This window comes from Paramormyrops kingsleyae, chromosome 9 (assembly GCF_048594095.1).
Source record: "Paramormyrops kingsleyae isolate MSU_618 chromosome 9, PKINGS_0.4, whole genome shotgun sequence".
NCBI lineage: Eukaryota > Metazoa > Chordata > Actinopteri > Osteoglossiformes > Mormyridae > Paramormyrops > Paramormyrops kingsleyae.
This window is the reverse complement of record NC_132805.1, coordinates 36,511,367-36,523,712: the sequence shown is the minus strand read 5'-3', so window position 1 is coordinate 36,523,712 and position 12,346 is coordinate 36,511,367. Positions and strand designations below refer to the sequence as shown.

Here is a 12,346-nt window from a genome sequence, read left to right as displayed (position 1 = left end):
TCCCGTGGCTCTTAAACCCCAGTGGGCCCAGGGACCGTCTCTCCCGAGGCTCTTAAACCCCAGTGGGCCCAGGGACCGGCTCTCCCGAGGCTCTTAAACCCCAGTGGGCCCAGGGACCGGCTCTCCCGAGGCTCTTAAACCCCAGTGGGCCCAGGGACCGGCTCTCCCTGCTTCCTCAATTGCCCATTGCTTAGGAAAAAAGCATCTGCTAAATACAGAAATGATTACCAGTCCGTGGTTTTGTCATTTAGTCTTGTTAACAGGGACCTGGGACTGAGGAAAGTGATGGTGACATATTTTGTTCTGAATGCTGGTTCTGTTGCCACCATCAGGCCACTCAGAGTATTGCATGGTTAACGCATGTTCCGGCCCAGGGTTTGTGTGTCGTGTTCTCCTGTTAATCACTCAGCGCTGCCAAATATGAGAGCAGAAATAACATGTGCACTGCCTATATTTGGTGAATATTTATTGTCCAAGATAGACTGGGGGAACCGTTTGGAATGAAACTCGAACACGAGTAGATGCAGGGGTATAGCATGGAATTCTGGGGCCCCTGAGAAAACTCCACCTTGGGATCCCTTGCTATCCGGGGTGGTGGGGGGGTTACATTTGCCAACCCCCCATCCAATGTCCAACTCAGGGCCTGGGAAAACATAGCCCCCCCCTCCCGAAAACAGCCCTGACTAGGGATCACTGTTAGTGTAGGCCAGGTTGGGCTTGCTGGTTTTCCTCCTACTCCAGTTGAGTGTGGTTGATACTTACCAGTGAACTGTCCTGCCTGTGACTTGGTCTGGCTTGGTCTCTCCACACTGACCCCCCCGGCGTGTCTCTCCTCAGCTCCATAACCAGGGCCCCAGCGCCGTGAGCGACACGCTGCTGCAGGTGGGCTGGCCCAGCAGCTACAAGGACGAGCCGCTGCTCTATCCGCTGGAGGTCCTGACCGAGGGGCCGCTCAGCTGCAGGACTAACAGCTCGCTGAACCCTCTGGACCTAGAGGTAGGACTCCCCCCCCCCACCCACCCAAATGAACACCTGCGACAGATGTAGCCCTTTTTCAGCGTGGAAGGTCTTGCCGTTCAGTCTGATTGGGTTCGGGGTCCTGGAAAGGCTTTGAAGGCCAGATCAAGCGCTGGTTTTGATGGGAAATGCGCCTCGCAGCCGCCTACCTCACATTAACGAGATCAAAGGGAAGGAGCAGAAACACAATCTGCAGAGGAGCCCCGCGGCGGTGGCCGTGCCCGGAAAGGGCCGGTCTGAGGGCCCCAGGCTCCCTTTAGAGGTGGCCCCGTGTCTGCAGCCACCGGCCATTAAAGCCCTCCCCCGTGTATCGGGTTTGCCTGGCGGTGTTGGGGGGGACTTTTATTCAGCCTGCTTTACGGGGACCTGTGGGTGACCCTGGACATCGGTGTGGTTTTCTGGGGGAGGGATGTCTGCATGTATGGGGAGGGGGGGGGGGGTTCCAATGGGTCACCTGTTCTCATGCCCCACCGAGTCGGGAGTGCAGGATGTGGCCCCTGAACTGTGACCACCTGGGTTTTTGGGAGAAAGAGGTAACTCCTTTGTTATATCCCTCCCCCCCCCAAAGAAGGAAGATAAAGATCAGCACTGGGGGGGGTACTCAAGAAATCGCACTCGGGAGCGAACGGGACCTCTGTTCCGACAGTTCGGGGGATAATGAGCGTTCCTGGGCTCTGGGTCTGCTGTCGGTTCTGTCCGGCTTCCTGCTCAGCTTGCGCTTGGAGACTGAGCGGAACCATCGCGGTGTTCTGTGTGTTTGGGCCTGCGTCCCATTATTGTGCGACTGGGCAGCTGCTTGTGTGTGTGTGTGTGTGTGTGTGTGTGTGTGTGTGTGAAACTTGATGAATGTGCCTTAATGACACCCCCCTATGTGTGCAGACATCGAGGCTCCAGGACACCCCCGAGCTGCTGGGATTCCTCCGCAACACAAGCTCCCCCCACTCCCGGAAAAGGCGGGCCGCCAGCACGGCTGAGGCCTACAGCGGGAAGACGCTGGTACCTAACCCCCCCCCCCCCCACACCACCTTTTCTGTTCATTACATACTCATTACATACCAGGCCACTGTGTGGCGCCACGGCTGCGTAACCCCCACAGGGATACAGGGACGGGGGCCGTGTTCGTCTCTCCCTGACTGAGCCACGAGTGCTGAGAAACTAGTGTTAACACCGACGTTTGAACCGCGGACTAAAGATTTCCTTTCTGTCGTCGTCATGGAAACTGGGGCCGTGAGACGTGATGACGGGGACGCGGGCTCTGTGCGTCTCCGTCTGTGACAGGGTCGCCTTTCCCTCTAAACATGCATCTGGTTAAAATGCCCGACAAGCGGCTCCCCATCCTCTCGCCGCAAATCACACACAGGCCCCCTCAAAGCAGGGGAAGTGGGTTGGGGGGGGTGCAGTCTGCCCCTCAGGCCTGTATGACATCGCAGAGCTGGGGGGAGACTGGCGTTTAAAAGGTCACTGCTGTTTATAGTGACCTCGTCGACCCCCCCCTCCTCGCACTGTAAATAACTCAGGCTCCCCGGTGAAGCTGAATCCAGGCAGGGTTGCATGCGAAGGCTCTTTCCTCTGATGTCACATCCGGACGCTTGGCGTGGGGCTCAGCTGGGCGCTGACGAGAAGCAGACCCCCCCCCCGTCACACCTCAGCGTCCGATAGGTCAGAGGTCATTTCCGCGGTTTCATACACATCGGCAATCATGTCCCACACGGGGCAGCTTCCAGGTACAGTGCTTAAAGGGAAGGTTAATAAAATAAACTTGCGCTGTTATTTATTTAGCCAAAGTCATTATGCAGGATGACACTGTCCAGCATGAGGAGTGTCCTGCTGTGTTTCCCTGTTACTCGTATTACTCTATTTATTTAGGTGATTTTTGAAATGAATAATTTCCTGGGAAGGAAACCGCATCTCAGATGCGTCCAGCCTTGTCACAAACAATAGGTCTGAGGCAGAAAATTGTTTCCCTTATTGTCATAGACCCTTTTGGGTCCTACCATCTCTGGTCTGAAGGATTGTGGGTAAATCTCTTCAGAAGAGACCAAGTTTATGAGGAAGAGTGCAGTGGTTTCTCTGATTTATTTTTGAACCAAAAATGCGAGACAGACATAAGACATTGTGTGTTTGAAGAGTCTTGTCTTCACATGGGTAGCACTGGTGGTCAATTTGACGTTTAACTGCCCTGATCCACAGCAAAGATGTGAACGCTTAACACTAAATATTCTCATGATTCCCGAATTCCTGAGGAAGGGGGCAAAGTCTAGCTACCGCTCAGACAGCGCCTTGTGTGGAAGATGAAGCTAACAAACACAAATTCTCCTCGACCAGAACTGCAGTAATGTCCACTGTCTGGTGGTGACGTGTCACGTGATCCGGCTGGAGCGCGGCCAGAGCGCCGTGGTCAAGGTTCGCTCCCGGCTTTGGGCTCAAACCTTCCTGCAGGTAAGAAGCCCCATTTCCGTGCTTCAGGATTGGAGGACAAGTTCCGTAATCCTCTTCATGTCTTGTCTCCTGTTGTTTTGGAAATCACACATTCAGGACCCCTCACACCACCCCCCACCCCTAGATTTGTGATGTTCTGCAGAAAATCAGGCTGTCTTTGTCTGGAAACTGTAATAAATTCATGAAGTTGTGGGGGCCGTTCCCGTCAGACGTCAGCAGTGCGGTCTCTCTGGATCCCTCTGACTGAGTTTGGCGTTTTCACTCTTTTCCCGGAAACCCCCCCCCCCCCATATACAATGTGTTGGATTTTACTTCATTTGTTACTTGCCAATTTTTCCATGAATTCCATTTTGATTACTCCCTTTAATTTGTACTTGTGTACTTTAGTGGGATGTTCACAATGTCGTATTTGCACGTTGTGTGTAAGTTGTCCCTTTTTGCAAAACTTAAACTTTGGGGGGAAAAAATTATTTGCATTATAATAAAGTCTCATCTGTCCATCTGTCTTCCAAGCGCTTATCCAGTGCAGGGACTGATTCTCATATTGTGTCTGTCTGTACGTCTGAAGTCCCTTTGGTCTCCTCAGAGAAGAAGTTCTTTTTGAAAAAGAAGAATTTCCACCTTAAAGTGTTACAATGTGTGGGACTGAATGAATGACGAGCAGCAGTGAAGTTGTGATTCCACACCAAGTTCACGGACAGCTGTCATTTATTTAATGCTCATTCTGCCCCCAGCAGCAGCCTGAGGTCATTAACGCTTATTGTGACCTTTGCCTTGTCTATGTGGGCTCTTTGTAATCGTGTCAATATGACTGTTTTCTTTCAGAGGCACAATGACCCGTATCTGCTCAACTCCACCGCCTATTTCAGAGTAACAAGCATGCCTTATCGAATCAAACAGAGGAGTCTCCCTCAAGAGGCCAAGTCCGTAAGTGCCCTGTGTTTGTCTGCCGGGGGGTCCGGATTTCCCTACCCCCCCTCAGGAGGATTGCTGGTGGAACACCCTGCGTGGTACTGGTGGGGAAACGTTTAGCGGTAGCACTTTAGCATCCTCTGACCCGGGGCCTCCGGACCAGGAAAAGCCCCGTCCAAATCCCACAACAGCCGTAAACACCAGGATCCTTCAAACAAGCCCACCCTGCCCCGGTTTGGGGTCACCCCACGTTCGCAAGCGTCTGGAGGAACGATCGCCATCTCGGCTGCGCTATTCCTGGCCATGAGCAGATCCTACTGGGCATATGTTTTTGCGTGCAGATAGTACCTATGGGTCACGTGGTGGATCGGGGGTAAGGAATCTGTCCCCCCCCCGCAAAAGTCCCCGGAGTAAGTACTGTATGGAGGGAACATCTAGATCAGGGGTGGGCAGTCTTATCCACAAAGGGCCGCTGTGTTTGCGGATTTTCACTGCAACTCCCTAATCACATCACTAATTAGCGGACCGATTGACTTTGATCAGCTGACCTAAAGGTTACCCCAAAAACCTGCATGCAGGGGCGGATAGGATTGGCCGCCGCTGATCTAGATGAATAGCAGAAATGTTATGATCCTTCTAGAATAGGGTTTCATCAACCTGGGACACAAAAATGAAAAAAGACTACAGTGATGGACCCCCACCTCAAATGTGTGATCAGATCAGTATCTAAGAAGCCTGGGGGGAGCTTTCGTATTTGTATATTTCTGACTCCAATCACAGTTACAGACCCCAGGTTGAAAAACTCATGGTTTTTAAACACAAACTGATGTGGATGCAAACTGTAGTTGTCTTTGCTACAGTGTGTCTGGGTGATCTCTGAGATGTTGCTGACCAATCCCTCATGCACCTCCCAGATCGGCACCTTCGTGGTGTGGGCCACCCCTGACGTCTCCTTCGCCATCCCGCTGTGGGTCATCATCCTGGCCGTCCTGCTGGGGCTGCTGGTCTTGGCCATCCTAACCCTGGTCATGTGGAAGGTCTGTAACATCCTCCATCCCTGTCCCGAGGCTTTCCGGAACCTTCAAAGACACTGTGTTTATAAGGGGGTAAAAACTGTGATGTTCTTTTTTTATTGGCTGAATTTCAAAGCATCATAGAAAGACAGACAGACAGCTTTGGCAACTGTGTTTATTTGTTTAAATGAATGAGATTTTGGTGGAGCCCCCCCCCCCCCCAAGCAAAGAAAAGCATTGTGAGATGAAATTAAGATGATTCAGCAGTCCCTGTCTTAATGACCTGTGTCAATGTTATCTGTGTTTATGCATCTGGGGCTGCACTGCCATGCCTCAGTAAGACTAGGGGTGGGATTTCCTGTCTGCCCAGAGCAGGCAGCATCCACTCTGCCCAGTGCTGGTACCTCACGCCTCTGACTGGCAGACAGGCTGTCTTTGGAAGGAGAAGGATGTCATGGACGACGCGTCAATCTATCTTTATTCACTCAATTTATCATAATGGCAGGACTGTGATGTATGTAAACAATTTGAGCTCCTTATCTGAGGAATCCCATAATTCTTTCAGAAGCTTTTCTCATCCTGAAAACTGGCCTAATTGTCTGTTGCATTTGCACCTCCTGATGCTACAGGAGGTCTCCAGGAGCAGGAAGGAGCAGCCCTGAGTTAAGCAGCCCTCTTCATTATCGGTTAATACCCATGAATTTCACAAAGCTGAAGATATACCCCATTTAAAGCACCAGGCTGCAGGGGGCGCTGCAGGGGGCGCTGCAGGGGGCGCTGCAGGGGGCGCTGCAGGGGGCGCTGCAGGGGGCGCTGTAGGGGCATAGATACTCTGACAGTTTCAGGGGGTCCAGCCCTTGACAGAGGGACTCTCTAGGTACCTCACTGTCTGGTTGTACTTTTTACTGAGTAAAATTGATGACACGGCATCTGTTTTTGTGTTTCTGGTACCTGAAGAGTGTTACAGCTGTTTGGATTTAAACTTCCCAGTTTATGCTTACTGGTTAGTGCTGTTGCCTTGGTGACTCAAATCTCAAAACCTCCCCTTGGTGTCTCCAGACCCCCCCCCCCCCCAGCCCTGTAGTGAATACGCAGTTGAAAGATGGATGGATGTGTACATTCATCTGTTTCTGAGCTCTTGTGCACATGGGAGCTGGTTTTCGCATCCAGAGACCAGCTCTTAGCGTCCACCTTAGTGGGGAACCCAGAGCGTTCATGTTAGCTGGATTTAAAGGCCCCTCCCAAGCCACCACTTTTGTCTGTGAGCGAACTGGGGAGGTTCACCTAAAGAGACAAGTGGCACTGATTATGTGACCTTCCTGGACCTGAGCCACTCCGCCCCCACCACCTCCACTGGGTGGAGCCATCCGTTACCATGGTGACAGGCAGATGAGCAGGAATCCCTGGACCGGTCCAGCCATCCTAGTACGGATGCACAATACTGTCCATCCCTCTACACTGTCAGAAAAATAGGTACCAATCTGTAATTACTTGTCACAGGGGCTGTACCCTCAGGGGTCTGCTAATTATGCTCTTAGCTGGAGGTAATTGTACCTTTTAAGGTCCAGAAATCGAATCTGAGGAACATTTTTACACCACTGGGAGTACATTACTGTTGTTTGTACCTAGAGTAACAAATCTATACCAAGGCTGCACCATTTTCTCTTCTCGCTTGTCCCATGCAGGGTCATGGAGGGCTGGAGCCTGTGCCGGAAACTCCGGGCACAAGGCAGGGAATGAACAACGTTGTAAAGAATTTTAAAACTTTAACCAATCATCCGATGGCTTTCTCCTCCTCGCAGTGTGGCTTCTTCGACCGAGCCCGGCCTCCGAAGGACGACGTGTCGGACCGGGAGCAGCTGACGTCGGAGAAGTCCGAGGCGTGACAGGTCACCAGAGCACAGGGTGCGGGGCGCACAGAAAATCCTAGATTAAAAAAACAACTTTGTTCCAGTTCCTCACCCCCCAAAAAACTATCCTCACCATAAAACAGGTATTTGTGAGGCGGACTTAAATCAGGCTGACCCTCAATGTGCCTTGATCCCCTGGAGGTGCACGGGGCGGTTTGTGCTGGGCGGCCCCCTGCGCTGTGACCACTGCAGGCGGCCTCCCAGATCGCAGGGGTCACTGCGGCTTCGGAAGACGCTTTGCAGTGCGACTGCTGCCTTTCAGCACCGTTCGGGTTATCAGCTCCAGTTTCAAACTGCAGTGGAACAGGAGAGTGCTGTCCCTCCAGTCAGCGCTTTAGAAAACGATCCTGATACTGTACCGAGCACAACTGGTCCACTCTACCTCTCCCGTTTTCCCAGCCAGTCCGGACTCCGATGATCTCCCGTGGAAAAGTCCGGCTCAGCTTCCATTAACATCCGGCAGCAGAAGATAGAGACCCCATGCTGAGTGAACTTTGTCTGCACCCTTTGTTGTTATACAAGGCTGGTTATCAGATCATTCGCTTGTTTTTTGTAACATAATAGAAATGCGGGTGCCATGAGGACTAAACTGAATCAGAGGCACAACAAATCAGTCCGTTTTTGTCTACGTTCTGATTTCGGATTCTTTTATGAGTCAGACTTTCTAGATTAAATCATAAATGACAAATTATTCTATGCAAACTGTATCCCGAGGAAGTTTCCATGCATGAATGTATATCTAGAAGGACTTTCCAAAAAATTAAATCTGTTCCGCTCACTGGACAGCAGGGGGCATAGTGCTCAAAGTATCCTGATAGTAATATTGCGTATGACCAGAAAGCCAAACTAACATTTTTATATTTCTCATGTTACAGAAACTCTTTGAAACATTTTCACTCCCTTCAAAGGAATTTGCTTTCAACGTTCATAGTGCTTTGATATGTTAAAAACAGCCAGTATTGTTCTATATTATTAACCAACAGTTTAGATTATTTAAACCTTGGAATATAACTAAGGAAAACATGCAATTCAGAATGAGGACATAGATTAACATTTTAAACCTTGTCTCTGGGATTTGCTCTGTCCAGAGTACTTTAAATGTCTACTGTATGTGATTGTTTGTACTCACAGCATAAACTGATTTGAGGTTTGATCTGGAATCGCCCCAAAGTTGCTGTCCAGTCCTTCCATGACTGCAAACTCACAGGGGACGCTATATATAATTAAGTATAAAATCTATGTGCAATACTGTGAGGTTTTATAAATCCCTGAGGTGTGTTTACACTGGTGTTCCTTGATTTTTAACTGTTTCAGGTTGTTTTGTATATAATGTTCAATAAGCAGAGATGTATTTGTGATGTTTTAACTGAACTCGTCTTCCATTAGTGTAAAAGGGAAACTCTGTTAAAGCCAAAACCTTCTTTATGTCAGTTTCACATAAGCGTTAAGAATTAAATGCAGTGTAAGCTACTTCTCTGGATTTTCTTATTTTGATTTTTTAAATTGCATGTATGTCTCAGACACAAGCAGTGAAATTAAATTCCATCCATGATAATATCTTATGGCAGACACAGGTGCTGCACAGGAGATAATGACCTTTTAGCGAAACAATAACTTTTTTTAATGGAATCTTCCACTAGGATGAGTCTTCCATTAGACTGGAGGACCATCTTGCCCTCTGTGCAGTGAAGAGCTTCACTGGCTCCTCTCACACAGTGGATCTCTGCTCCTCAGCTCTGCTTCCATTGAGAACAGCTGATCAAGCCTGATCTGGGACTGAGTTTATATTCTGGTGAAACCTTTCCATGTTAAAATGTGCAAGTCAGTTTTTTCCATGTTTTTTTCTATGTATATAAAATACAAACACGCTGTTCTATATTTTCATTTTTCTTAACCTGATTTTTTATTTGTATGGAAGGATTCAGATATATTAAAATGTCTTACCAGTTTGGCTTGTGTCACTTCTTGAAAATGTTGGTGCCGGTCAGTTTAAAGCTGTATGGAGATTAGCTTCCGACTGGGGCAGCATGAGTGCAGAGTTTCACTCGTTAGATGTGTTGGAAATAGAAACAGCAGCCTGACGGGTTACACTAGTCCCTCACTTGTGGTTGCAGTTATATATCTCTTTCCAGGTTCCACATATAAATAAAGCCTAGACGTTACTGACAAGTTCTGCTCAAAGAGCTTAAGCTGGGTACTTGAAGACTGGTTCTGAAGTGGACAGAGCACACAGACACACACACAAAGACACACTCTCACACACAGACACTCACACAAAGACACATTCTCACACTCACACACAGACACACACTCACAGACACTCTAGACGGTCCTATTAAGAGGATTAGCTCTTTGCAGGACTTCATTACTCTAGACAAAGGTGTTGTACCACAGCAGATGTTGCTTATTTCCAGTCCCCAAAGCCCATCAAAATGACTAAATAACTGTAATTTTGGCTTTTAAGCACCAAAAAACCAACATTGCATTGCTCTGCTCAGCAATATTATTTTTTTCCATCTTCTGTACATGAAGAGGAAGATTTAGTTTTGTAATATAGCAGGAAATTCGACTGATTTACAGCCCATCCAAGTATGTTTGCTTTTTCCTTGATTTAAATTCAAAGTTTCTGCTCCACGCCAAACGTGGCCGGACTCCCCGACGCAGACAAGGCGCGTCCCCGCGGGATTCGGGGTCTGGACGGTGCAGCGCTCTTCCTGCCCGTGTTTTCCCCGCGGAAATCCCGTCCAGAGTGAGAGACGTGGCTAGATCGTGGTCATGGAGGTTGTTACGGACGACGGTCAAGGGAATAAAAAGCGAAAGTTAGCCTTCTCCAAGGTGATGCCATCCGTCTTCCCGTTGGTCTGCTGTTTGATGTTTCCAAACATTGTTGGATATGCGCTTATGTAAAATTCCTGGCCCGATTCAAAGTTTCAGTATTCTCTGCAGTGATCTATCATGCATCATTGCATAAATCATTCTATAGCTGTAGTTTGGTATGTTTAGGAAATGTATGATATATTGCAGCGGTCTTTGATTTATTCCCCGCAGTTTCCTTTTAAAATGTAATTTTTACAAAGTTTGATACGATCACATTGAAATGTAAAACGTTGATGTTTTATATTAGTGTGAGGTAAATGGTAGACGGCGGTATGGTACAGACATTGCGGGGGGAAATTGACTTCAGAGTAGCTGCTATAGCACGTTTAACCACAAGAGGTCAGCGTTACCGCATTTATATTAAAAGATATATTTAAAAAAAAATGCAGAGCGGAAAACGTTCATTTGGAAAGTTCCAGAGCTTTCCCTGCGGACATTGTAACAAAATCTGCATGGTCAAGATAAGACTGGTAGTTAATTATAAGTTTAGCACATGCCTTTAATTAAACATGGAGATGATATATGAAGCACTGGAGTCCCACATGACTGTGTGATCAGTCCTCTTCTCTGCTGTCTCTGTCCCAGTGATTGCACCTCCAGTGACCCAACCGTTAAACTCCATAATGGAGATACTGTAAAGGTAACTGTAAACTTTATGAGAAGCCTGCCCACACACCCAATTATACACAGTTCAACAGTTAGTACATTTAAGTCCATCAGATTCTTGGGAACGATAATCTTCTAAGACTTTAAATGGGAGAACAAAAAACTGACCACATCATCAAGAAAGCACAACAGATAACAAACAAGTCGCCTGTGCCCTGTCATCCCCCCAGGGCCCCCTGCATACTGAAAAAACAAGCAAGTACGATCGCTGGCCACCCCACTCACCCGGAGCCACTCGATATTTCCGTCTCCCTCTTCTGGGACGAATCAGTCATTAAAAATCAGGACTATGAGGCACGAGAACAGCCTCTTTCCCTGAGCTGCTAACAGTACACACCCAGAAGTAGAAAGGCACGTAACAGAACCGTCTCTCCAACAAGTCAGCACGCCGTGTAAAATGTAAATAAAAAAGAATGCAATGATTTGCCAACCATACAAAGCCATATTCAATTCAAAATAGAACACAAAAACAACATATCAAATGTTGAAACTGAGAAATTATATTGTTATACGGTGGGTTAATACTCCATGGCTTATAATCAGAAGGTTACTGGTTCAAATCCCACAACCCCAGCTGCAGCAGAGATCCCTCCTGACCCTGCACGGTCGTTACCACTTACGTACTGCTTCAGACGAAAGCAGCTCCTCATGATAACAAACATAACAGGCTTTGACATGATTCAGATTACAGAACCGTAAAAAAGGTATCACATCACAGACATTTGTTTACTTGCCATTATGGAGACTTTACACCACTTGAAGGGGATACATGATTCCTTACTCCACCCAACACAACAAAAATATGCATGAAAGAGATTAAAAGGTCTTTGCACCTTTAGTTTTCTAAAGGACAGCTAAAGTGTTATAAGGAGGTATTTTAACCACACTGCAAAACACCTAGCTTGACCATCAGCCTACCTAACAGCTGAAACTTCAGTCAAAGGTGAGCTGTGTGTGACTGACTGTACAGTGCCCACGTGAGTTTGCTCTTACTGCAAATGCGTGGTTATAAATCATGGAACGGCTCAGGAAAGCAGCCCAGGCTCAGAATACAGGGGTCTATTCATGATTCTACCGGAAATGGTCAAACCGTCTTTCCCAAAAGAAGAGGAGCAACAGATCAGATGCTTGGTGTTTGTGGCCAAAGCGGAGCAGGCGTGGACTTCCCCCGCGCGCCCCCTGCAGGCTACCTGGGCCGCCTAGTGCATCACTTGACTGTAATTTTGGCGTTGCGTCCTTAACATGACCCACACTTAAGTCCGCAAAGTTTGCAGTGGATCATTAATCGTATATAAATTCTTACTCAGGGCCTATATTCTGCACACGATACACACACTGAGGACACAACTTTCTATTTATTGCAGTGTTATTTTCTGCATCTACAACTATGTACATGCTCTATAACCCGCAATAGGTATTATCAGACATACCTATTTCAGGATTGCCAGTTAGGGTAATTTGTATCGGAGGCGTTTTTGGCACAAAATAAAACCCACACACCTCCGGGTGACC

The 12,346-nt window shown here is 48.0% G+C and overlaps 1 protein-coding gene across 1 annotated transcript in view; it reads left to right on the top strand.

Annotated features, from left to right (window-relative positions):
- Positions 1 to 9,240, top strand: part of itga8 (integrin, alpha 8) — a 49,313-nt gene extending 40,073 nt beyond the window's left edge. The window contains exons 25-30 of the mRNA XM_023844545.2: positions 838 to 996; positions 1,897 to 2,013; positions 3,343 to 3,456; positions 4,282 to 4,383; positions 5,283 to 5,405; positions 7,184 to 9,240. Of these exons, the coding sequence (XP_023700313.1) occupies positions 838 to 996; positions 1,897 to 2,013; positions 3,343 to 3,456; positions 4,282 to 4,383; positions 5,283 to 5,405; positions 7,184 to 7,267 (699 nt within the window). The 3' untranslated portion in view covers positions 7,268 to 9,240. The remainder of the gene's footprint in view (positions 1 to 837; positions 997 to 1,896; positions 2,014 to 3,342; positions 3,457 to 4,281; positions 4,384 to 5,282; positions 5,406 to 7,183) is intronic.
- The last annotated feature ends 3,106 nt before the right edge of the window (positions 9,241 to 12,346 follow it).